General features: G+C 41.6%; 1 protein-coding gene and 1 long non-coding RNA gene across 2 annotated transcripts; one reads left to right on the forward strand and one right to left on the reverse strand.

Annotated features, from left to right (window-relative positions):
- The first annotated feature begins 341 nt into the window (after positions 1 to 341).
- LOC135407270 (C->U-editing enzyme APOBEC-1-like) lies at positions 342 to 23,001 on the forward strand. The gene is made up of 5 exons (XM_064642161.1): positions 342 to 496; positions 4,022 to 4,460; positions 17,139 to 17,550; positions 19,408 to 19,526; positions 21,849 to 23,001. Exons 1-5 carry the CDS (start codon positions 474 to 476, stop codon positions 21,873 to 21,875), a joined length of 1,020 nt encoding a protein of 339 aa, XP_064498231.1. The 5' UTR covers positions 342 to 473; the 3' UTR covers positions 21,876 to 23,001.
- On the reverse strand, positions 10,272 to 12,637 carry LOC135409374 (uncharacterized). The gene is made up of 3 exons (XR_010428149.1): positions 12,354 to 12,637; positions 11,325 to 11,714; positions 10,272 to 11,199 (listed from the first exon to the last, which is right to left on the reverse strand). It is a non-coding gene; the product is annotated as an uncharacterized LOC135409374 (long non-coding RNA).
- Positions 23,002 to 27,241: the final 4,240 nt, after the last annotated feature.

Raw genomic sequence — 27,241 nt, forward strand, 5'->3', positions numbered from 1 at the left:
TTCTGCCTTTAATTGAATGAACTACTTCTTTTATATGATCAAATCTCAATTATTTTATCATGACTACTTCTTCTATGTAATTAAACCCTAATTATTTATCAGACTATTTGCAACACACAGAAGAATAAATCTCATTTTTCTGCTGAGGAAGCATTATCATCCCTTTGAAACTTAGAAGCAGGCTTCAAAGAGATTGTTCAATGATTATGTTTTTTAACCCAAAACATGTATCAGCCCTTGCTTCCCAGCTTAGGAGTTAGGAGAGTGGAAAGAGCACTGCTAAGGGCAGGCATGTACGGACATGTCATTACGAGGTGGAACTGCGGTCCAGCAAAGTTTTCCGGTTTCCTCTTACGTCACCCTGAGCCCGCAGAGCCTGGGGATTTGCTCCAGCGTCGGCCGTGCGCGGAGCCCCGTTTGCAGGAGCAGAAAGGAGGACAGCACCAGAAGGGTCCACCGGGAGAGGAGAAGCCATGTACAGGAAAAAGATGAGAGGGTAAAAGAAACTGATGACGAAAAAAACCCACCCCAGCTTCAGCTCTATGCTGTTGTTGCTTCAACCCAAGGGCACCCCTCGCTTTGCTGCCCCAGGGGGGTGCTTTCTCTGTCAGTGCAAAGTCTCTGCCTTGCTAGGGGAAGGGCGAGGGCGATCCTGGTGCCAGTGCACTGGAGGAGGAGCCCCGTCCCAAGTGTAACTGCAGTGGCCGAGGAGCTGCACCGAAGTCTGAGCCTGTTGAGGAAGTTCCCACCGGCATAAAAGCTGTCACGGGAGCCATAAACCATCGCGAAACAAAAGGCACTGACAAAAGCAAAGGAAAGATGGGGGTGTGCTGGGGAAGGGCTAAGGCTGGCTCACCCCAGTGCCAGGCAGCAAGGGAATCCAAAAATGCCTCTTTTCCCTGCTCGACAGTTTCAAGGTCTTGAAACAGCCCTTGTGACACAAAATGAAGTGTCAGACCAGGCATTTTCTGTTCAATAGAGGCGGGGAAAAAGCTTTTAATGCAAAGTTTAGTAAAGAAATGCATCGGTTGTGCCAAGCATTAGCAAGGGAGGAAAAATGCAGATTAAAGAAGTTTTGACACATCTATGGTTGTGTATTTTTAGACATTATCATTATTACTATTATTATCTTGCAATGAGCAGAATTTTAAATAGTTTCTAATAAAAAGTGGTAGAGGAAGGAAGGAAAATTATTAAATGTCTATAATGATGCAGTTTATTACACAAAGTTTTAATGAGAGATATTAGGTTTTTTGGTAAAATTTTAAAATAGTCTCATAGCATTCCTGTTCAAGTTATGGAACAATGCAATAGCAAATTTATAAATAACAGATTTTAAAATATATTTGTAATCAGTCAATTTAATTTTCAAGTTTAAATGCACATTTATATAGCAGCTGCATATTAATGAAAAAGAAAGTAAAGCCTAGGAGACAGTTCTGTGTTGGGTGTCATCCCTCTGCCATTTTCTCCCCTAACTTCTCTAAATGTTTTAGGGTACAATCCATCTTTTAAATTCTCAGTCACTCTTTACAGTTGATGTACTTCTCTCCAGCTCTTAAATTCTGAAGAGGTTCATGAGACTGATGAATCAAATTTAGGAAGAAAACTAAAAATGTTTTCTTTTTTATTTATTTTATTATGTGCTAACTCTTAATTTTGTGTCATATCTGTATCAAGGAACCAGCTGTTAAGTGCTTGGGTTTTTTTTAAGTTAGGCTCTAACTTAAGTTAGGCTGAGTGTATGTATGTACCATACATAAAAATGCTGAACAGCAAGGACAGCTTGTGAAAACTATAAAAAGAAAAAAAAATTGAAGCAATTGCACAGCTTTTGGCAATTTACCTGTAAACTCACAATTTATTTTAAGTATTCTCTCTTCTTGTTTGGGGAGAAAAAAGAATAGATGAAAGGATTATGTGGTTCTATATATATTCTCTAGTGTGTGAATGTTTTATGATTGTTTTTAAATTTGTTGTCTGTTAAAGCTGTTTGAATTTACATTAATATATTATTTTAAAAATAGCAAGTTACGTCTTGCTATATAGCAAATATTTATAAGTATGAAGACTTTTGCTTATATTGCATTAAGTTGATTACACCATAAATTTCTCTTGGCCGAACACATCTCTAGGGTGGGTGTATCTTGAAGATTAGTGTATTGCAAGATTGTTCTAAAGAAATGCCTTTATGTCCCTGAAAATATGCACGAGACATCCACTTATCCAAAGTGCAATATTTTATGGTCAAAACACAGGCAAGAAGGTGCTTTTAGACCAGTTTAAGTAAGACTTGGAAGATTTAACTTGTTTGTATGTTATAATTGGATGGCAACATCTACAGATACCTTTGAACAAATCAGATCTCTGTAATCTATTGTAATATCACTTTCCAAAACATTAAAGATACCTTCTGTAATAATTAGATTAACTGATTGGGCTTGAGTATTTGGAATTCAGTGTATTTTCTTTGGTGAACTTCAACCAGTTACACATATTATATATTTATTGTGAACATATAATTATTTTATGTATATGTGTTCCCTAAAAATCAAGATTTAAGGAAATTTAAACTAATAAACATTAACTTCCAAATAACATAAAATAAATAGAAAAAATGCATCTCTTTTAACACCTCAAATGAGAAAGCATAAAAATTGAACCTGTGCTTCACTTTTGTCTCTCTTTATTTTTTTTTTAATGACATACTAAAGGAATTATATGTAATAAAAAAGTTATTCCTGTACCAGAATTAAACATTTTGTGGCATTTATGTTTGTTACATTTACATAAATTTGATAGAAAGTCTGATAAAGAAATGTGCACGTGTGATGTCTGTGTCCATTTATATAAATGGAGTTTACATGGAGAAATAAAGAGAGAGATACATTCTGTAGTTTATAAAATGGTTTGTGTACATATGTATTTTAGCATGTAGGAGGCTGGGATGAGAGAGGAGACGGGATAAGAACACAGAGACTATTAACTGACTCAGATAAATGATGTGATTTTTAAGTAGGCGATGAGTCTTGAAGCTAGAGAATATGTGACAGTTACTTGATCTGCAAGATTTCATTTGTTCTTTGTTCAGATTGGGATTTTTTTTGGTGGTGGGATTTTTTTCTTTGTTTATTTGGTTTAGGTTTTTTTTTTTAATTTTATTAGTGGGTGCTAATCTACAGAACAATCTGTAGGCTTATTGCTTTTTTGTTAAGAATTTGTTCAGTTGTCTACTATATTTGCCCCAGATTACTCTAATGTGGAAAAACATATATCTGAAGTGCATTCTCATATAAATCTCTATACAAGGCAATTGCATGAAGCTACAAAGTGCCTCTGGAGACTTTGGCTCTTATTTATGTGTTACAGATAATTACTAAATATAAAGGATACATTCATGACCAACACTGGAAGTCTTTGTATAGGTACTTAATTGGCAATATGTAAAGGTCTTTTCTGAACTGAAAAGGTCTGGATCTAAGAGATGGACAATCTGTCAAAAAATATCATTCTTGGGAGCTGCATCTTTTTGTATAGAGTGCTTATTTTTTTTTCTCTCATGTAGAATTGTGCTGACTGTCCTAATCTTTATGAAAATGCAATCAGCAAGAGAATCCAATAAAAAGAAATATTCAGCTCCATAGTTTATGGGTGGTTGGATTGTTTTTTATTTTTTTTTTTAGTTTTGACAAAATTTGACAAAATTCAATCCCTAGATTGAAAAGGGCTCGATAGAAGCCCTGTAAAAATATCTGACACATTAAAAAAAATGTAGAAAGCTTTCAGAAATGCTCACACTGATAAGGAAGAGGACGGCCATAGGGAGGATTAGTGGTTCAGGGCTTAGCTCCCTCACACTGCTGTCGTGCCTACCGCCCCATTTTTCTGCACTGCTCTCTCATGTTTTGCCCTTCTCAGTTCTCCTCTCATTTCCTGCACCCTCCCCCTTTTTTGTGTACTGGAGTACTAACGAAAACAAAGTTGTAACCAGTGATTTCTTGAAATCTCTCTTCTGTTTCAGCATGTATATATCTAAGAAGGCATTAAAAAACCAGTTTGATCCTTCTAAGTTTCCACGGGAGACATATCTGCTATGCAAACTGCGATGGGGTGAGAGCGACCGCTCTTGGATACACTGGGTCAAAAATTATAGTGACAATTATCATGCTGAAGTCTACTTTCTGGAGAAAATCTTTAGAATGAAACCATACACTAATGTCAACTGTTCCATCACCTGGTACCTGTCCTGGAGCCCCTGTGTGAACTGCTGTTATGAAATACTGGATTTCTTAGAGAGGCACAAGAATGTGAAGATAGACATTCATGTAGCACGGCTTTATTTCAAAGACTCAGAAGGAACCCACAGAGGTCTGAAGAAACTTGCGAGGTCGACGCAAGTAAAGATTAATGTCATGAACATGGAAGGCAAGTTTTCCTGTGCTTTGTGGGATCGGGAAAGGGTGAACCAGTGAACTTTGTGTCTGTTATGGGCTTGCTTCTGTGCCCAGTGTCCTCCCCGGCTTCTCTGAGGGCACATCAATCATTTGGTGACTGAATGTTGCATCCAAAAACAGATGTTAAAATATTGCAGGAGAAGAGGGACAGGATTCTTAGGAACCAGACCTGTATGAAAATTCTCCCTTGTTTAGAGATACTATATTTATGTCACTCCTGAGGGATGAGAGATAAGGTCCTTCTCTCTTCTCCTAGGGGACTAAATGCATTTGCTAGGATGAGGCTGGCTGAAGGGCTCCTCTGCATTTAAAAGAGGGGAAAAAATTGCCTAGGGAGAATGGCATTGGTTCCAAATATGGAGTGGACAGCATCCATCAGCTGACCTGTCCATGGCCAAGCTGTCTCTATGACACGGACACAAGAAAGAGGTTAAAAAGTCTTGTTCCATGAGCTTCTCTGGCATCTGAATAAACTCAGGTTAATCATCTTGCTTCTATTTCTCCAGACTATAAGGACTGTTCGAAAACCTTTATCCAAGGAGGTGCTGCTGATGATTTCTGGACTGTGAACTTTTGAGTCAGAGATAACAAATAATTGTTCGAAACTCTGTCGCATCTTAGAGGTTAGTAGATTTCTGAGCAATAGAGGGAACCACATGAATGCTGATTTGCAGTCTGGGGTAACTGAGCTGTAAAGAGAAGGAAAGAAGCCATTCACGTCTAGTAGGAGTTTAAAGAGTGCTGCAGCAGACTTTTTGGAAACAGTAATATAGTAAAATCATGGGAACTATCCTGTCCCATTGAGAGAAAAGCACTGTGGGTTTTTTTCTATCATATTATGAAGCACAGGCTAAGAGGGCAGTTTTTCTCCTTCAGGCTCCAGAGTGGGAAATCCCTTGATTTTTACCTGGAACTCCAGTCTTATCCCAGAAACCCTCCACCAGATTCCTTTATAACCCAGATCTGAGCATGGGTTTCAGTTCACCAAATGATGCTACCCAACCCCTTTCTGTCAATATCTGCAGTGGTCTGACAGCCTCCCAGTCACTGGGCCCCTCTATAATACTTCATTGAAGTCCTTTCCAGATTTGATTCAGCAAATTCCATGACTGGCTGGAAGGGTACAGTGTCTGTGAGATGAGAAAAGCTGTTCAAAAGACAGTGTCTGTCCCCTGTGAAAATTCAACCTTTGTTTTTGTTTTGTGCCAGACCTCCTGAAAGGCAGGAGACAGAAGAGTGTCTTCAATAACAGTGCTGAAAGTTTGTGCCCCTGGAGACAAGAGACTGTGCTTGAATGAATAGGTCCACATTCTTGGCCTGAAAGGAATGTGGAAAAAAATATAGTGTACAAAAAAAATCTAGCAAAACTAATATAAGTGCTGTAGCACTTTGATTTCACTGTATTAGAGTTTTCTGACAAATGCTATTTTTAGTGAAACAGAGTGAAAGAAATCTATGGCTAAGGGGGTCATTGATTATGTCTGTTACAAATCACAGCAGGTCCAAAGTGCAATTAGAGGATCTAAATGTTATACTTCTATTTTCATTTTAGGATCTTCATTTATAGAATCGAAGAATCACAGAATATCTCAAGTTAAAGTGACCCAAAAGGATCATCAAGTCCAACGCCCTGCTCCTTGCAGGATGACCTAAAACCAAACAATATGACTAATAAGCATCATTTAGGTGCTTCTTGAACTCTGACAGGCCTGATGTGGTGACCATTTCTCTGGGGATCCTGTTTCTGTGACTGACCACCTTCTCAATGAAGAACCTTTTTCTAATGTCCAAGCTGAACATCCACTAATGCAGCTTCATTCCATTTAGTCCAGTCCTGTCACTGATCACAAGAAAGTCAGTTTCAGGATTACTTCAGAATTGTCCTGTCCCAGCTGGAGAATCCAAGACTCACTCTTGTTAAATTTTGTTCAGTTGGTGACTGCACAGCTCTCCAGTCTATCCAGTTCTCTCTGCAGGGTCAGATCTCTCTAACCGCAAGGGAGTCCACAGTTCCATCTAGTTTAATATAATTGACATAAGTACTTAATTTTGATTCCTACATTTGATTCCTGCATACAGATAATTTATAAAAACATTGAAGATCACTGGCAGTAAAACTGAGCCCTGAGGAACCCCAGAGGTGACTGGTCAACAGCCTGATGTAACCCCATTTACTGTAGCTTTTTGGGCTATCAGCCAGTTGCTCACCCAACGCCCTATGGACTTGTCTCTCTGTGTGCTGGACATTTTATCCTGAAGGATACTGTGAGAGTAGTATAAAATCTTTGCTAAAATCCAAACATCTGCTTGCTTCCCTTGGTCAACTAGATGAGTGACCTTATAATGAAATGAAATGAGGTTGGTTAAGCAGGACTTTCCCCTTGTGAACCTGTGCTGACTATGACTGATGACTGCAGTCTTGTGAGAGACTGAAAACCTGAAAGAGTTAATGTCTCAAACATCTGGCAGAAGAGAAAAGGAATGTTATCATGCAAACAAGACAAGGTGCAGTTAGAAAAGGGGGTCTTGAGGAGGCAGGATAGTGCTTTTCTGGGTCCAACTTCCCTAGGTAACTATGTCTAAAAACTAAATTTGAGACAGCATTGCACTTGTGTTTCAGATGGGGGAGGGTAATTGAAACCACGATACCCCCCAACCCCCTTCTGAAAAGTTCGAGGATAACAAAATGTACATGTGTGAGGACTAGGCTATAAATAGTGCAACGGAGGGGCAGGGTGTGCACCCACCATCTGGAGGAACCGGACCAGAGACGGCACTGGAACCCTGTGTGGTGATCCAGATCTTTTTTTCTCTACCTCTATTTTCCTATCTTTCCTTTTTCCTTTCTTCCTCTCCTTAAAAGTTGAACTCCCTGTGGTCGCAGGCTGTTCAGAGATCACTGCCATGTTTTATTCAGAAAGGTTTCATCCACAAGCTGTTTAGAAATGTTTAAATTGTTGTTGCTACAGCTTACCTAACCTATCATAAAGTTTAAACCACTGCTGCCTATATAAATAAAACTTTCCAATTGATCCAATTGAATCTAATTGATTTAGCCCAAGGGAATCTGGAACTTTGGCTACCTCAGAGTAGGGAGCCCAGAACCTCCCTTTTGGGACCCGGCAGTTGTTTCTCAGAATAACCTTCTCCATAATTTTACCAGGCAATGCAGTGAGACTGGCAGACCTGTAATTACCAGGGTCTTCCTTCTTACCTTTCTTGAAAACTGGGGCAACATTGCCATGTTCCAGTTGACTGGGACCTCTCCAGACTTGGCCAGCTCCTTCAGTATCCTGGGACAAATCCCATCCAGCCCCATAGATTTATGCTTACTCATCTGGAGCAGCCACTCTTGAACAAGTTCAAGGTTGTCTCTGAGTTTATCATCCCCTCAGTCATGGTCTTTCAACAGATGGCTCCTGAGGTCCCAGGGCCCATCATTGTTATTAAAGACAGAGGCAAAGAAGGTATTAAACATCTCTGCTTTGTTCCAACATTATCTCTGATCCTCTACTAAGACATTTCACACACAGCACATGGCCAGCTGCCTTACTGCTTCTGTGGAGAATGTTGTTGTAATGTAAAATGTTCCTAACATTCCCCAGTTTCTAAAGGCCACCAAGAACCTGGACAGACAGCTTGTCACTGAAAGACTTGAATATATTTGACAGTGCTAAACATCCCTAGTGAGAAACTTCTGGATATAGAAATGGAGGCAGGTAGCAGCCAGAATGGGGAACAGTGTCCCATGCCCCATACACTGCTAACTTTGTTATTCCTCTGATGTGGTCTAGTTGTGCACAGGATGATGGGAGAAGGGTACTTAAAGAGGATTGCTAAATTAGCAGTTGATTAATCCACTTTAACTTATTTCAGCTGAGGCATTTTGATGAAAACAGGTTATTTCCTTCACTCTTGAAAAATGATTCTCTGGCAAGAGAAGGTCAGGATGCCAAAAGGAACATCTCTGGAGACTTGCTGTCCTCTCGGCTAGCCTTGTCTCCTACCTCATGGTGCAAGAGGAACAGAACAAACCTGAAACCACAGAAAATGCCCCATCGGGGCAGAAAGCGTAGTCCACACACTGTATCTAGCAGTGTCAGAAGGAGACATTTTTCAGAGAGAGCAGACAATCCTGGCCACTATCTGTGATTCATTATGATCCTGTCACACTACCTCAATACTCACAATGACTGTGTTTGGGAACTCTGCATTTTACCTTTAGTGTCCATATGTGGACTTTTTACCATGAGTTTCTCAGATCTACTTTGACCCTGTCCTGCCATCTGCATCCACAGTTTACTGGGCAGAAGATTCCAGAAGTTCATAGTTTGCCATGTAAATAAGTACTTGCCTCTGTTTTAAACTGACCGACTTACCACAATAAGTGTCACTAGTTCTAGTTCTAGTTCTAGTAAGTTCTAGTAAGTTCACTAGTCTGCATTTGAAAGACTGTGCTAACCTAGAGAATTTTCCACTGACTCAGTGGGAGCTATAACACATAACTGACAGCAGCACTTGATCTTAAAAGAGCAACTTAAAAAATCCACAGATGCTCCATTTGAAAGAAGGAAATCTATCCACCGAAAGATGTGACTGTGAGATTATAATTACAGTATCTATGGTCATTGCATTTCAGCATCTCCACTCAGCTAGCGAAAAGGAGTAAGAAGGTATTTTTATCTGCTAGTCCATCCTGGAACTGGACTGCTAGATGTATTCACTGGAAATCCCTTGAAAAACAAGTCACATTGAGCTGCACGAAGAACTGTAGGAATGCAGCTGTATTCCTTTCAGTAGTCAAGCTGTCAGTAGTCAACTAACAACTGCTCTGTCCAGTTGTTAGTTCCTCTGATGTATGCAGAAGTACAAGCCCTGCTGTCAATAGTATGCTTGGGAATAGAACCTGTCTCCATGCCCTGTTTTTGATCCTAGATTATTTTTGCAAGACTAGGATAAATATTCGTTGATTTATACCCATTTTAGTCATTGAACTCTAAAGATATATTTGGGCCTGATTCTTCTTTCATTTTTACTGCTAATCTGTTAACATAATCAGTAGAATTAACCAGAGTTTTGGATCAGTCTAGCCTAAAGAGAATCTGCCTTATGAAAACTTAGAGATGATAACCTGTAACTCACAAAATGGCAACACTCCTCAATTAATAATGTCCACTTTGGTAGATGTGTTCTCTTGTTTTGATATGGGTCTTAATGTCTTATATGTTCAGGAGCTGATGCTTTCAAGGTGGTTTTAAAGAGTCAGAGTAAACCAAACCACTCACACAGGTTGTTATGGGGGGAAGAGACACGTAGACAATGTGAAACTGCTAAGCTCAATTTATGAAGTGGACCAAATGTCTCCTGTAATCTCTAATGCTGAAGGTGTTTGTAACTAGTTATCACAGGCTGCCAATCAAACAATATCACAGTGTACACCTTCCCAGCAGCTTTGGGGATGGTTCTGTAGCTTGTTGGTCCATTGCCTGTGCCACAGCTCATTATGTTTAGTTCTTGTTTATACTGTCCTGTTGGCCCTGACCTACCACACTCAGCCCCTGTTTTCACAGCTCTTGGCCAAAGCAAGGTTGTGACATTCCTATGTCATAAGCAAGGAAGAACTGTGAATTGTTTTCACAGTAAAAAACAAAGACAGTTATTATGGTCTGTACCTCTCAGGGCCCTGAGGATTTAAAAAAAAAAAAAAAAAGAAATTGCTTATATTGACCACTCTAACTTGGGAATTCTGCTGACACACTGCCCACAGATGGCCCAGGAATGACATTTAAGCTCAGGTCTGCACTATTAGTTCCTGCTTGAGCTGCGATGTAGTTGTGTTTGTCTCCATCTCTCACATTCATGCATATGTCCATGCCCATGGCAAGCCATGGATCCTGTTGATCTGTTTCCTGACCCATGAACTGATTTTCTGGGTTAATCTCAGACCTGTCTCATCTCTATGGACCAGCCTGGTGATCAGTGTCTCTGTGTGACCTTGGTTGCCATCACAGGACCTGATCCTGACCTAAGGATTGACTCCACAGCTTGACATAGGACCTGCCTCGTCAGCATGAAAATCTGGGCTCTTGGTTGATCCTGACTGCTAGCCCCATGAACATACCATTAGACAACATGGGAGATCCCTGCAGTCAGTTGTCCCAGCTGTGTTACCTCCCATCATCTCGTCCACCCCCAGCCTACTCACCTGGGGACGCAGTCAGAAACAAATGCTAAATGTTGGAGCTAAAACGTTGATGTGTTATCAACACTGTTTTGGTCACTGGGCTAAACCCCAACACTATATGGGCTGTTATGAAGAAAATTGACTCCATCCTTGATGGTGCCCCTTGATTCTAATACCTGATTCTGGTGGATGTTTTCTACTTTTGATGGAGGTTTTACCTCCCATGGGAGCTACAGCTTCCAGGTGAATTTTGGGGAGAGTTTAACCATATAAGGTTGTCTTTAAGCAATCCCTGAATTCTTGGAAAAGAAAAGCTCAGCACTGAATGTTTCTGGAGCTGCTCTGAACACTCCCTGGTACGATAGAGAAGGAATGGATGAATCATTGCTTTCTGTCAAGTGAAGTCCATCTGGTTATGCTGTCCCCCTCACTATTTTAAACTCTGCCAGTTGTGTGATGACAGTATGACAGATGCAGGCTCTCAAGGGTACTAGAGACGCTCACGCCCACCAGGTTTGGAGTAGTTATTATTCTGCTTAGTGCTTTGACAAAGCATGTGCACTGAAACAAAGACATAGAAATGAGGCAAAATCAGAAAGATAAATATACAGAACTTCTGTGATGCAAAGTAGTGTGAGAAGACTGCAGAAGGACTGCTTAGAGTAGGAAAACATATTCCAAAATACCTTCACTTGCAGCCTTTCTTTTTTCACACTGATTCCTCATGAGGTATCTTTGGTCCACTTCTCTGATTTCTGCAGCCTCACCAGTTAATGTGAAAGAATTATATTACAAGGATATTGGGATGTTTTGTTTAACTAAGAAAAATTAATACTGAAGTAAACACGCAGGTAAGCGCTTCCTACTAGCTGCCTGTTTTCCACTTTGCCTGGGTCAGGGCTCTGCCTGCACACCCTTGTGTCTGGCTGTCATTCCACTTCGTTGAACAGAGTCAGACTCGTAAAGCTCACCCAGCAGCAGCACAGTGTCACCAGTTATCTTAATCTCTTAAGTTTCGGTTTCCGCATACAGAAGCTGAATAAGAGTCTCAATGAAGTCTGATGACGCTGTGAAACCTGCAGAGGAATGGAAAGCAAAGGTGCTGTGAGAGATAAAAGAGCCAAGGGTAGGTGTGCTTATCAGAGTTCCAAAGTCCTATGCTGCTAAGGAGGTGTATTTGTGTATCTACAAGCCTTTTTTTATATGCTTTATTGCATTTTTGTGCATACATAAATATCTGTAAATATCTTTGTGAGTGTGTATTCATACATATAGATTCATGCATAGAGACACATTTTAGACTTTTTTATATGTGAAGTTCACAGAGTAAATCTTAAAACACTTTGTGTGTGGTCTTTCTTTCGATAAAAAATATAGATATCTACTGAGAAAACTCCATTAAAATCAAACAAGCATGCAGTGGATTTTCTTTTTACTGTCAAATGTGCCAGCAGCAGAACACTTGAACTAACACAGGATTTACCATTTCAAATTAAGACCAGGAGGCAGCCTGTAAGCTGAGATTGAGACCTAAGCCTCTGTAGCATAAGCCCCAGGCTTTTAGTCACATTTAAATTCTGTCTTCCTCTTTGCTTCCAAACTTCCACTGAGTGATTCTCACCTCTTTGCAACAGATCATTCAGCTAGAGAATAGGAAGCTAAGTATCTGTAAAATTCTCAGAGATTTGCAAATTGGGATCTGGGCTGATTCAAACCTTGTCCCTTTTTGTTGTCCTTGATGTCTGACCTCACTTTCCTTCCTCTGTTCTCCTCTTTCTTCTAACCTGTCTGTCTTCCCTAATTTCTTCCATATGTTTCCACTTCTAGGACTTTACCTCAGCCCGAATTTGTTACCAGACATGCTTCTTGGATTTCAGGTGTCACATAAACCAAAAGACATTTGAGAAAAAATACAAACTATGTGAGACACAGGTGACTCAGCGAGATAAATTAGGGGAGTAGTACATCAGTAGACAGCACCTCTGTAATACATCATAGCTGCAGAACTGTTATGCTGCTGTTTCCTGGGAGACATCTGTAGGGAGTTAGTTCCCTGTTTCTCTGTCCCCTCTCTATCATTCAGTGCATATCTTGGAGGCCCTCTGCAAAGTGTTCTGAAGAAACTGTGAAGCTTCTAGATTATTATCCACGGTGAATCCGGTCAAATGTATATGACATGACTCTACTACCAAAGAGAATATTCTCATGAAGGTCTAAGGAACCTGATGGCTAAAGGAGTCATGAATGAGTGTATGTCCACCATTCTGTGTGCCCTTTGCTATGTATGTTCCTCCAAAATGCATTTAGGTTCATGAGGCATGCATATGAGGGTGCTGGTTCCTTAAAAAAACCCCAAACATTTACTGGAGTGGATGAGATATATTCAGATGTTACCAGTAGCTCTGCATCACAAATCATCTTCACATTTATCTCTAACATTACCTTCTGTAAGCAACTTCTGTAAGGGGACGTAATTGACTATGTGAGAAGTAGAATAAAAAATTTTTCACAGCTGTTTGAGTAATATGAGGTTCCACCTGTACATATGACCATTGCTACAGGCACATAGCAATTTAAAGGTATACTGGATTACTGCTGTTTGCTCATAAAGACCAAGAAACAGGTTTTTCCCACCCAGATATATGATCTGAGGCCATCATCCTCCTCTGACTCACTGAAGTCTTTTCCCTGTAAACAGAATGTGCAAGTTCTTCTAGATGTACAAAAATTCTCTTGTGTGGTAACCTTGTCTTTCTGATTTTATTAAGGTTAAACCAGCAACGGAATTACAAAGGGATTTCTCTCCTCATATTAGACTGGCAGGAATGACAGAACAACATTTCCTTTTTAAATTTTTTTTTTTCCTTTTGGTTTTCTACCATTTCATAGAGCACACTCAGCTTCCTGGAGATACCTGAAAATGTTGTGTTGCTAATTTCCTGCTTCTGTTTGGACTCATTTTTCTCTCCCTGCTTTCTGTGGCATGTTCTGGTTTTATATCAGGAACTACTCCTGCTAATCAAGCCATTTCTTGCAGATCAGAGCAATCATCTTGAAGCCTTATTTACATCTGCATATTTGTAAGTACCTACTGCAGGGAGAAGGCAATGAAGAGAGTACTACAGTAGCAATGCATTCCTTGTCTTACTGAGAAACATGTCCATGAACTCAGAACTACATTAGTCAGTCACTTTTTTGTTTCAAGAACCTCTGAGTGTCTGAGTCGATCCCATTCACTCTCCCTAAGGTATGAAATAATACAACCACTAGGGAACAATTCTATGCTGTGAAGTGAGGGGTGACCTTGCAGCAGAAGAGGCCCTGAAGGTAGACTCTGTGTTGCCACTGCAGTGCCTGATAACTTGCCATGACTAGTCTTCTTCTTCAGGAGAGTCCTGACAATGCCCGAATCCCTACTCCCTCTGAACTCCACCATTCATCTATGCTTATGTTTCTTCTGCCCTGGCAGGAAACTGAACAATTTTTGACAATAGAATACTGAGAGCTGGCTGCAGAGAATACAAATAAATCACTCCTCTGGCTTTACAATCCCAAGTCAGACTTGGCATTGAAGAAGGCAATGGCTTTATCCTCAGGGAGTGCACATTACTGGATGATGACTCACCAGGGATCCATTTCTACAGCTTGCATCAGGGCCACAAAATAATTGTGTCACAAAACCAGAGAAAACTGTAAGTGACAGAGACTGATTCTACCTAAGCCATATAAAGAATTCTTTTGTAATCCCTTTCCTCTGCAAGCCAGTTTTGGGCCAGTCAGAGGAAATTTCACTAGAAACTAGCATTGTTTCACTCATTTTTCAGATGACTACATATGAGTACAGAGCTCTTCTCAGCTGTGACATTTCAAAAATGTCTTGGTGTTCCCTCACAAAAAGCTGTCAACTGCTGAAGCTCTCTTGGATGATAGGCAGCTTGCTTCAAGTTCACCTGGGAGTGTCTGCACAGTCACTGACCACAGCTCAGTGGTCACACACATTGAGGGTCTTCTTTGTTTACGTGAGGACCTAGGTTCGAGGGTGTGTGAGTGGTCCTTGGAACTCCACAGGAGTAGTCCCGTAAAGTGAAATGGCAGCAACCACCATCACCTGCGGGAGTTCCACAGACTCACAGGGTTTTGCCTGTGATGTCATCTGTCTCCCTCTCTCCATTGGGTTCTGCTCAACTTTCTGATATATCTGGGTGTCAGAAAAGTTATCTGCCATTCCACAGCTATGTGCCTTGGTGCCATTTGTGTAAATGCTTTTCTCTCAGTGCATTGGGGTGACTAGAGAATATTCGCTTTTCTATTCTGGAGCTAAAGGTAATAAAGAGATGTAATTTCTGTCTGCACTGCAAAATAAAAAAAAAGTCTCACCTGTTAATTCCAGTTTCTGGAAGGTAAACTTGTATTCAGAGCCAGATCCATTTCTGAATGGCAGCACCCCATTTACAGTCTTTTGCTGCCAGGAATTTGCTTTCAGCTTCAGCCAGTGGGGTAGTGCAAATAAGCATAAGAAAAAGTCACCACAAGGAAACATTCAGCTGAGTAACATTAGAGACGCCCAAAGTTCAGCATTCGGGAATAGAAACCAAAACAAACGTAAGGCTAATAAAGGCACATCCAATGGCCAAGAGGTGACACACAAAACCAGAAACATCCATGGCTGCTGTCGGTGGCAGAGGTAAGTAAATTTATGTGAAATGTAGGCCTATTTCTCCATATTCAAGTGTAGACATTTACTGTAGTTGTATCTAAGATACTGGAGAGTAGGGAAAAATGTGTTGTGTTGGCACATGAGGATACACAGGAGACACTTGTGGATATGTGTATTATCTCTTTGAATGCATTATCGTATATTGAGTCTTAGGTCCAGCTTCAAAATATTAATATAATTTTGTTGACCTTATGTGGAAGAAAGAATTCAAAATCCAAAAGAACTTTTAATGTGAAAGAGATCTGAAAAGCAACTAAGAATGGAGCAAATTAGTTAGCTTATCTATTCACTTATTTTATTTTCATTGTGATAAAAAACTAGAATATTCTTCTTAAAGAATCAGGGCAACATGGCTGTGCAAAGAGTTGATCATGTCTCTGTTGATGTGGAAGACTATTTTATTTCTGCTGAAATGCAATTTGACTCCGTATATTTCATAATTTCTCATCTTAAAGACCTAAGCTGTGGAAAAAGTGCCTTTAGTATCTTAATTCTAAGTAAATTATTTTTATTATATATTATATGTAGAATAAAAATTAATTATTTTAAATTTTAATTCTATATAAAATTTATGTATAAATTTGTAAAGGGAAATAAATTTCAATTAATTAATCTATTAAATAACGTTACGGTTCCTCGATCCTTAATTTCACTATAGATGGATTTTTACAAAATAAATAGGTAGCCTTGATCACCTGCAAGTGATCAAGTGTTTTTCTCTACACTCTCAGCTGGGAAGGGATCAATGAGCCATGGGGTCAAACTTGCCTGCTACCACGAGAGGCAAAACGTGTATAATCAGGCAGCTCTGTGGTGCTCCCCCTTGAGTATTTGTTAGTCAGAAATCATCCTCCTTTCCTCACTATATTTTTTCCTTGACACTGATATTTTTCTAGCTTTTGAAACGGTTTCATAATAAGTAAGGAAGGGATTGTTGGTTGCGAAAATGTTTTTGTCTAGACTGACATTATGAGTTACAATAGGAAAATAGCTCAAGTTTTGCCTGCCTAGTAGAAGTGGTTTGGAAGATTTAAAGGGATAAGAGATTTGATTCCGCTCTTTGATTAGTCAGAGAAAAACAGATGCAGTACTGCTGAAATCAGTGAAGTTAAACTCGAGTGTTTACACAATCAACCCTAATGTGTTAAACTGAGCAAGGGTTCAGGTAGAGTATAGTTTAAACAGCCATCAAGTTCAACTCCCAGGTAGGAATGCACCCCTCCTGCATTCCAGAGTGCTTATTCTGCTGTGCAGACATTACTTATTAAGTCCTTTTAGAGAAAAGAGATTTGGCAGGGAGTGTATAGACTGAAAGGGGTCTGGGGAGAAAGTGTAGAGGAAATTTTGTTTTCTGATCTGCTATCCTCAATGACTTACAAATCTTTTCCATATAGATCCTGCACCCAGAAAGAAAAACCAAGGGTAAGAGATGTCATCTATCACTGTGTGCTGTTTGAGCTCCATGGTGATTTCCAGAGACAGCCTTGTGCCTTGTTTTCCTCTTAACATCCCTTTCCCCAATATTCCTTTTCCGTTTTCTTACTGCTTTGACTGGTGCTGATCCCTGAGTGGTGATGGGGCTGCTTATGCACCCAACAGTTCTCAACAAAGTGCTGTGGGTGTTCTGGAGTCTTCATCAAATTCCAGATTTAGATCATTAGATTGCGACATTCTTCAAGCTGCTCATTTGTGATGGGAAAGGCTGAAAGTGGGAGGCTTGACTGATGCTGAGAGCAGGCAATGCACAACAGGACCAAACATCGTTGAAGAGCCGTGATCACAGTACTGCTGGTACTTCTGTTGCAGGTGGAAGATACAGCCAAAAGACTTCAAAAGAAATTATTTGCCTGGCCAACATCCACAGGTGGTGTACCTGCTCTATGAAATCAGGTGGAGAAATGGTTCCATCTGGAGGAACTGGTTCTCAAACAATCGTAACCAACATGCTGAAGTCAACTTCTTGGAAAATTGCTTCAGTGATGTGCCACCAGCTCCTTGTTCCATCACCTGGTTCCTTTCAACTAGTCCCTGTGGAAAATGCTCCAGGAGAATTCTGGAGTTCCTGAGGACACATCGTAATGTGACCTTGGAAATATACGCAGCCAAGCTGTTCAGGCACCAGGATATGCGCAACCGGCAAGGTCTCTGCAACCTGGTGATGAATGGAGTCTCTATACGTATCATGAATCTTGCAGGTAACCCAACTACTCTTTGGCGGCTTTGTCTAGCTGTGGATTGAAAGTTTTGGGACTATGTGCACTCTCAGTTTGTAATAGAGGTGATGACTGGCATTGTGGAGGACTAGTGAGTGCAAAAATGTCACTCTGTTCTGCCTTATTTTTTCCCCAGTCCTATACAGCAGCAGGACTGACCTGGTCATTTCCTCTTGCCAAATCTGAACATGGAGAGTTAGGGCTTTCTCTAGCCATCCACACCTCCCTTATATGCAGTGAAAAATCCTGGCCTTGAGACAGAACCTGTCCCTCCTAGCATATATATGCAGATCAGCTTGCCAACTGCAGCCAGTAATTGCTTTCCCTTGATAGAGACTTTCAGATGATGCAGCACAGAGAATATGTCTTGCACGTGTGCCTTTTTGTGTGTATATCTTGCTTGCCTGTTGATGTTTGGCTGTACAAATAGTCCGGACAAGCAGCTCACAGAAAAGAATGTGCATTTGAAGAGATGAACCTCACACGCCTGTCTGGACACTTACTACTGGAGTGTGCAGCTATTAAATCCACCAGGTCTAATGCATTCTTAAAGGACACTGCTTATCTTGTGGAACCTATCTCTGGGATTGTATCACCAGAGCACTGACAGAAGCTCTGGCCACCCTGTTAACACTAAGATCATTCTGAAGCTGATAAATGTTGGAGTGTTCACTCCAGGTTTTCCCTGATCATTGAGATAAGTGTGCTGGTTTAAAGGTAAACCAGCAGGGGAAATGAACTCAACTCAAAAGAGAGATTATAAATCAGAATAACAATTTAATAAAATAATACAATAAGTACAATTATACAGACAAACAATTGGTTTTAACCCACAAAACCCAAATATATAACCCAGCACCCTGGGGCATGAACAGAGTGGTGTTCTTTGGGCCCCCTGAGTCCAAAGGAAAAGGAGAGGGGAAAAACCCTGTTGGTGAGAGTGCTGTTGCAGTCTGGTCAAGAGTGGTGATTGCAGTCCGGTCGGGAGTGATGGTTGCAGTCTGGTTGAAAAGTGGTGGCTGCAGTTCAGTCAAGAGCGGTGGTCTGCAGTCTGGTTGAGAGCGATGAGCTGCAGTCTTCCTCTGGATCCCACGAGTGGTTAAAAAGGTCCCAAGACTCCAAGATTATATATCCTCCAGTTCAGGCAGGAATGCTCAGTATCTCCCTCAGGGCGGGGGGGGGTTCCTTAATGGGTGTGAGGACAAGAGCAACTCCTACCTTAGGAGGAGTTAGCACCTAGTTCATAGCCTGAGGAGTCAGGCTCTATGTGCAGATAGTGTAAATGGTTCATTGATAACAGTTTCTGGGAAATGGCATGGAAGGCTATAGAATACACAGTTTTGGGTTACACCCATCCAGTGATGAACTGGTCTCAGCTGTCCTAACTAGGACAGTAAGTCAGACAAATTCATGATTGAAGCAACAGTGTCTTACCAAAGCTGTGTGATCAAGAACAAGGCTGCCAAAAGATATGCCTGACAAGCTCTGACTTGCATGTGCCACTTCCCTTTTCAGTCCTTCCCCTTGCTGATTCCTTCTCTCTTGGCAAATGTGCTCTGGCTTTATGCCTTGATGTGCTATTCTTGATAGGGGCTGTCCTAGCCACCACAGTGATTTCGCTCTCTGGCTATTCTTTTTTAGACATATTTCTGGTTTTGGAGTTTTGGTTCCCCTTTCCACTAACTTACTTGTGTATTTAATTGTGTAATCCCTTGCATGAATATCTTTCTCCTGCCCTTTACTGTAATCTTACTGAAAAACAAGTGACAAACTGACATGTTAATGAAGAAAGAGCTGGGCATCTTTTCATCAAGAGTGACTGAATATTTCTCTTCCTAGATTACAGTTACTGCTGGAAAAGATTTGTTGCATACCAACATGGAGAAGATGATTATTGGCCCCAGAACTTCGCTGCATACATCTTTCTGAACTGGAGAGAGCTTGGTCATATCTTTTTGGTTAGTAGACACCTGAATAACACACTGAGAGCAAAAATTAATGCAAAGTCCCAAGAAAAGGAGGTTTGGCAATGGTGTTAGCAGAAACAATAGTATTAAAAATAAACATGGGCTTGATGCTGCATAAGTAGAGGGCCCAGCAACAAGAGGCTGCCGAGGACTATGCCACTACACTGTGCCTATGTGACTGGGAGTAGAGAAGAGATTTAGCAGTACTCTCAGATTTTTTACTAAGGAAAGGGTACATTATTTCAACCCTTTACATGGACCAGCTGCCAATTAATTAGCTTGCAGCTTGGTGGAGCTATTTTACCCCAAAAGCTTCTTCAGCTGTGTAATCATGATTCAAGCACTCTCTTTTTGCTTCTAGGAATAGGGCCACTGATTTTAGCTAAGTTCTGAGCAAGTTTAAAAGCCTGGATTAGTGGATTTGCTTTCAGGATCAGAGTTTATATATAAGAGTATCATGTGACTGAGATCCACATTCCCTGTTTTTTGTAATCCATACAACTGCAGAAGTTATTTGTACAGCCTGATATCCTACTATATAAGAAAGAGAAGGTGGTTTATTGAACAGGTCTGTTGAACTCCAGTCCTAGTCTTCTAGGACTCACCCACTTCCTGGCTCACCCACTCTTTGTGGAGCAAGCCAGTTCTCGCTTGAACTGGTCCCTCTATGCAGAATGGATGGCAGGAGATGGATGCACACAACTGCATTATACAGGCAGGAACTTACAGTCACACACACAAAACTAACCTGTATGTAGGATGCTATAAGCACCTGAGGACGCTATAAACTTCCTGAATGAAGAAAAAGTACACTTTAGACTTTATTTCAATTCCATCCACCCCAAACTTTACATAGGACTTTTAATACCTCAAGACCTGACCTTTATAATTCTTGTCTGAATAAGACATTCAGGTGACAGGATACACACTCAGTGGCAATATCCAGTCAATCATCTGATCTAACAAAGTAGTTAATGCAATGTAATGGTTTAGGAGACCTTTTTCCCTTGGCTTTCAGTCTTTCTGAGTCTCCTAATGCCTGAAATGATTAAATAATTTAGCATCTTACGCGCAATCAAATGCATAGTGTGATGCTTACCAGGGAGCTGAACAAAGCTCTCTGCTAAATGCTTGTGAGTACTGACAAACTACAGCTGACTCAGCACAGTTCTCTGTGCAGCAGTACAAGGTGAACATGCCCTTCAAGTCCAGGTTTTAAAGAGCCAGCTAACAAATTACCTGTCCCTCCCATGCAAGCCTTGTTGATTACTGGCCAGTCCTGGTGACTAGAGAGTTTGCACTGGGATACAATGCTGAAAGTCGGGCACTCTCTCAACTGCTTTGCTGTCTCAGGAAAATACAAGCCACCCCTAAAATGAAGGTGAATACGGCCCATTATCAGTAGTTCTGCTAACTACCAGACCTCCACAGAAGGAATGGGAAGGTCTATGTGTTCAGCTCTTTTGAAAATCCAGCCCTGTTTTACTAATTACGCCAAGGTGTAATGAGGTGAGCGAGTTCCAGGCACGTGCTCCAGAGAAGCACAGACTGTTGTGTGAAGTCCTGGCCTCCCTGGCAGAAGAAGGACACTGAGGAACCAGAGAGGGTTTGATGGAATACCCCTTCAAAGGGCAGGGGGCTGGAGCACTTGCCCTACGAAGAGTGACTGAGGGAACTGGCTTTGCCAGAGGTAAAGAAAAGAAGGCTAAGTGGGATCTAACTGCAGTTTTCCACTACATAAAGGCAGTAAAAACGTAGCTAAACTCTCCTCAAAGATGCACAGAGGAAATATGAGGTAACATGCACAAGCTGCAAAAAGGGAAATTCCAACTGGATAGAAGGAAGGTGCTGTACTGGAACCCAGAGAGGCTGGCAGACCTCCTTCCCTGGAGACACTGAGAGCTTTCCTTTGAGCTGCCAGATCCAGCTTTGGAGTTAGCCATGATGGAAATATGTTGTTGGACTAGAGACCTCAGGAGGGCCTTTCTAACCCCTGAAAAATCTGTCTTTTCACAGGAGCTAGCCCCATTTCCCCTGGATTCAACTATGCAATCTGCCACCTTTTAAATGCTTCTGTTTCTAAATGGTCTGTCTTTCTAGGAGGTGTGTACATGGCACAGTAAATTATGAGGTGCTACCCTGTTGCCTGGAAAACTATATCCCAAAGGAGACTATCTAAAATACTGAAGGAAGATCAGGGTGATTGATTTCTTGGACTAGATACTGTATTTTCAAATTCTATATTATGTTGAAGAGACAACTTAAGCTTTTGGCATCTGATTTTTAATGTTCAAGTTTCTTTCTTCCTACTAGGGTCTTCCTCCATTGCTGCCATACTGAATACTAATAAGCATCACCACCATGCTTTCAGGCTTGTTTTGTGCATCAGTAACAGACCAGAAAAGCCACTGCCCAGCAATCATTTCTGCTGCAGCCTTGATGAGTTTCATCCTGCCACCAGAGAAGGCTCTTATCACTGTCTGGAGATTGTTAAGTATTGGACAGAGCAGAAGGAGCACATGAGAAGCCATCAGGAAGTTCAGATGACGCAGCCAGGCATCCAGGGCACAGTTCTCTGGGTCTTTATAAGACTTCCTGAAAGTCCAGTGGGGATGGAGACCATGCCCCATAATCAGATATTTCACATATGCTGATTCTGCAGTCAGATTCTGCGAGAACCCTCTTGAGACGCCAGCAAGCAACATTTTTCATGAATACGTGTTTGTATGGTTCTGCAAATACTTCAGGCTATTACAGTATTTATGCAATTCTGTAATAATATCTCACTTTAAGTTTTTATTCTTCCTACATTTATGACTGTAAAACCAATAGAATAAAAGGAAAAAATATCAACCCTATGGAAACTTTGCTTTTCTTGTTCAGTTCCAGGATACACATCCCTCCCTTGTAATTCCACACTCTGGAGACCTAGCTGTTCATTGCAAACTGGGATAACAAGGTAAAAAATCTCTGCTTTTCCAGCTGGAAACACTGAGTGGAATCGTGAAGTAGGAGATATTGAAAGCTCTGAGCTATCTGTACAAGCAGAAGGCAAAAAGAAGATACAGGTGTGCTGGGTCTTGCAGCACTTTTCAATTTGCACTGCAAATAATGTAGAACATCTGAATGAATCATGTTGGGAGCTCCATGTTTCATAATTCCCAATCCCTCCAAGCAGGGAATCCTCCACTGGGGAATGTGCTGGTGCTGGGATTTGCAACATGCAGGCACAAACAATGATTTGAAGAGTAAGGCAGGGCCTGGAGGGAACCATGCCTATCTCTTCCAGTTTATCAGTGCTTATAGCATCCTTTGGTCATGCCAAAATCTCCAGATGTTTAGTGGACAATCAAGACAGCCCGGAAAGCTGCCGGCTGAGGAAGCAGCTTCAGTCCCTGCAGTGTGAGAGTATACCTAAGGCTGAGCACAACTGGTGGGGAGTGTCTCCTGCATTAAGCACATAAAATAACTCCAAGCAGTGTGTATAGCACAGCTAAAGTATTTTTCCTCCTGTACAGGACCTCATGCTCGATGTCACATGCTGTCTTTCTGGCCATTATAGTGTTTACTCTTTGTTTCCTTAGGGAGAAATCAAATCACTTGATCGATGTGTAGTTGAGTACAGCAGGGTCCATAACCATTCATGCTCAGGGCTCAGGCCTTGCCCACTAAAGGCAGGAGGACAAACTTCCTGTGGTCTGTTTGGAAGCTTGCCTGTTCCAAGTCAGCCCAGCGAAATTTTTCACACCAGTTTTGTCTGCCAGAGTGAATTTGCAATCTGCTGTATCTCTGCTGTGCCCCTACTGGCATGTAAGGGCCTAGGGGTGGGTCTACCACACTATTAGCCCATAAAGGTAACCACAGAAGGCAGCTGGTCTGCTCTCATTCTCTTCTGTCCCTCTGGACTGGTATAAACATTGTGCCAACTTGTAGGGTAGAATAATTCTTAACTGTGAACTAATAAGATTATAGTGTGGAGACATCAACATCCTCCCTGCCCTGGAACTTGGGTGCATTCACCCATGTGAAGAGACAAGCCCCTTGTAGGCAGGAAGATTACCTCTCTCAATATCAGCCCCATGCCTTTAAAAGCCCCAGCAGTCCTTCAGCTGGGATGGTTAATGGTAACAATGCCAACAGCAGCAACAACAATGGAGTTTTAGCTATATCTGATGCGTGTTTGAAAGCGTGGGGGGAAACCTGCGTATCACAAAAATGTGTGAGAGATTTATAAAACAAAGGTAGCCTTCAAAATACTTGCCAACCTTTGGGGCCTCCCTTTCTGTTCTGACCTCTGGTCTTGCAGCAACCCACTTTCTCCTTCCCCTTCAGAGGCTCCGCTCATCATTACTGGCTATGTCTGAACAAGTGGTCTCTTCTCTGCCAAATTCCTCCAATGTTTCTTCTATGAACCAAATCTGACTTCCATTTCTGCGAATATTTAGTACATATGTGATTAAATAATGAAATTTCTGCTCATAGGAACACTAAAGAGTCAGCACCAGGGAGAGGAGAAAAAACTACTCGAACCAGAGGACAATGCTGGACATGAATACATCCAGGCTGAAACCTCCCTGAAGGGACAAGTAGCGGGGGACTGGACTCCATGACCCTGAAGACCCTTTCTATCCTGACTTCCAAGTATCAGCATATGGGAGAGAAAGAGAAAGCAAGTGGGGGGAAGACATGCCTGTGTTTGCAAGGGTCTGGAGTGTGTTTTTGCATTGTTTCATGGTTATCTGTTTGTTATGTTGCAAAGTCCAAGGGCACTGTGCACTGAGCTGGAGTAATGCTGTGTGCAGCTGTGGGAATGATGCAGTGTCCTACTCTTCAATGGGCATGTTCTGGGTGTTGTTGAGAGCTGGACTTCAGGAGCTGTTTCCAGCTAGGAACAACATTCCTCCAGCCAACACCCTCATAAGGGGTGCCAGACGCCCTTGTGTACAAGGAGATGGCAGCCATGCCCAGTTTCCCATGCTGTACCAATAGCCATCCCATCCCACTTGTCCTGTTTCGTCTGTTATCAAAAACCAATCCTTTACAGCTATTCAGATGTGCCTGTGCCTTGTTTATCACTGCAAACTGTGGGCAGATGAACCAAGTAAGGCTGGGGCTAGTACCATATGCCTCTGCTCTGGCTGATCCCCACAGTCAGGGGAGGAAACTTCCTCCCAGAAATCACAAGCCCCCATTTCCCACACCTCGGGTGACTGAGGCCTTGAGGTATATTTGCCACAGTCCTCTTGAGATGTTACTTTCTGCCCAGGTACATATAAAGGAAGGAGACACCAAGAATAGCACAGCCACTACCTCCATAAGGGATAGGCTGTAAAGATAAGTGTATAAGCATTAGTGAAATGTTCACTATATACCCAGTCTGCAAAGAAAGTAAAATACCTTAGGTTGAAAAAATAATGATACTACATAAAAATCATCCCCCAGGGAGTTATTCTTGGCATAGACACCTAAAGCATTTGAGGTTTAATTACTTTATAATGCCAAATTAAAGAATATCTTGTAACAAATAATATGAAGTGGTATTTGAGAACAGAAAAAGTGTGGTTAAAAAATCTCTAGCAGAAGAACTAAATTCCTATAGCTGAATCACATGGATTAGCTGAACAGTCCACTCTGAATTTAGTCTGCTTTAGATTCAGAAGAATCTAAACCTAGGATGTATTCTGAATGCAGTTCGTGTTTCTCTGCATGTGCTCATTGCATTTATTCTCCTACTGCACAGTGTCACCAATTGTCATGTTTCAACAAGTATCTTCAACTCAGTGTTAGTCAGCCTTTAAGCAAAAGCCAGCTGCTGGATTTTCTAAACTGCTCTTTTAGAAAATGCTACTTTTGCTGGTAGCTCTCCAAGAATTTCACTGAGAAGGACAACAATGTTGTACAGGCTAATATCGAAAGTTGAAAGATAGAGATCCTTTTTACGCATCTACTTCTCTTCCTGTTTTGTGAAGTATATTGGGTCAGCATTCTGTGTCCACTTAGGTCAATTACAAGTAATGAATGGGGACGATAGGCTTGCCAACAATGAAGGAAGCATCTCAAATAACTTTTGCATTTACATCACAGATTTTGGGTGGTATTCCAAAGTACCTGAACACTTTATCTGCCTTGATCTGCTGGGTGACATTGTTGACAATTCAAAATTACAAGTAAAAAAATAAAGACAGTTTAATAGGATAGCGCCAGGTTGTCCCTGATGACATGTCAATCCTTTGGGTCAAATTTTTCTTCCCTCACTCACATGGTACCAAAATAATGACAAAATTAGATGCTCATTTGTAAGACCTTTATTTACATAAATAATATGCACCATATCAAACAAATATACAACACCATGTTTGCAAATTAATGCTTTGCAAAGAACTCTCATTGCTATTCCTGGTCGAAATTTCTCAAGCTGAGAGTGCCTCAGGAGCCTGAAGTTGTAGGAAGCTTGTGATGCACCCAGTTGTGACCTCTCCTAGCAGGAGAAGGCACTGTGGGAGCAGGGCTCTCCACTGTCCTCCTGCAGCTGGCCTGTCACCAGAAGAGGTGTTCTGAGGAGCAACCCAGGAGCCTTCAGCCTTACCCAGAAAGAGGAACAGGATGGAGTAGAGAACTTGCAACCATTACAAAGGAAATGACAGAGCAAACCCAGAGTGTGGGACACACTAGCCTTGGCAAAGCCTAAATACGTTAGACTGCAGAGGACAATCCATCTGTAATTTAGGTGGTGAGCAGTCATGTACTGGGAACCGCTATCTTCAGCTTGTACAGACTGTCCACCAGATCAGGTGCTAAGGGGGTCCCCTAGTGGAAACATAGTGATTGCCAGGCAGGAGGATAGTTTGATTTTTGCTGCTACAGAACATATCTGTCTACAGGCTATAGAGCTTTGCTTAAGCCACGTGTTTTTTCTGGTCATTTCTCAGTACAGTCACCAACTAGACATAGCTGGCCACATTACAGGCAGTAAAAGGTGAAAAAACAGAAGACTGTGGGACTGTAAAGGTGCCTCCAGCAGAGGACAGTTGGCTAGGGAGGGAGCATATTGCACATCTGATCTAGATGGAAATGCTTAGGGGATGAAATGTATTCCACATAGTGAGAGGAGTGGTGCTCTCACTCACTCTCATGGGAAAACCTGCTGGCTTCCAGTGAGGAAAGATGAGCTACCTGAGCTGTCCAGGACTGACTTCAATACTCTCAGCTGTGCTTCCTAGTAACTGGCCAACTTTGCTGTTAGCACATAGGCTATATCACTTCAATGGTGATGGGTTTTAACTTCCTACCCACATTCAGAAGGACAAATAAACCATTTCAGAGGGGAGGACACAGAGCAGCTCAGTGTAGTGCAGCTCTAAGAGCCAAGAGACATGCTCCCTGAAGCCCTCATGAAACGCGTAGATCAGTGCAGTGCCGGTGAGAACACAGCCATACAAATGCCTTTGCAGGCTGTCTGCTCCCACTTGGGCAAGGCTAAATCAGAACTACATTTAGTGGACCACCTGAATTAGCTCTGCAGGGACCGAGGGAGGGCAAATTGCTCTCTGGAACTGCAGTCCTGGCTATTCCCAGCTAGCAATGGATAAGGTGTGATCCTCGGGAATGTGTCTTCAGAAGACAGCCTAATTCTCCTTGGAAATTAAAAAGTAAGGATAGTCTTATCTCTAGACACAGAGCTGAAAGGAAGAGAGATGTAAAGAGAG

The sequence above is a fragment of the Pseudopipra pipra genome, chromosome 2 (genome assembly GCF_036250125.1).
Source record: "Pseudopipra pipra isolate bDixPip1 chromosome 2, bDixPip1.hap1, whole genome shotgun sequence".
NCBI classification, from domain to species: domain Eukaryota; kingdom Metazoa; phylum Chordata; class Aves; order Passeriformes; family Pipridae; genus Pseudopipra; species Pseudopipra pipra.

Bases quoted from the DNA above. Each gene is read 5' to 3' on its own strand.
- LOC135407270 (XM_064642161.1), top strand. From the start codon at position 474: ATGTACAGGAAAAAGATGAGAGG. The intron at 4,461-17,138 runs GTGAACCAGTGA...CCGTGATCACAG, and splicing joins CTTTGTGGGATCGGGAAAGG to TACTGCTGGTACTTCTGTTG. The intron at 17,551-19,407 runs GTAACCCAACTA...TTCTCTTCCTAG, and splicing joins ACGTATCATGAATCTTGCAG to ATTACAGTTACTGCTGGAAA.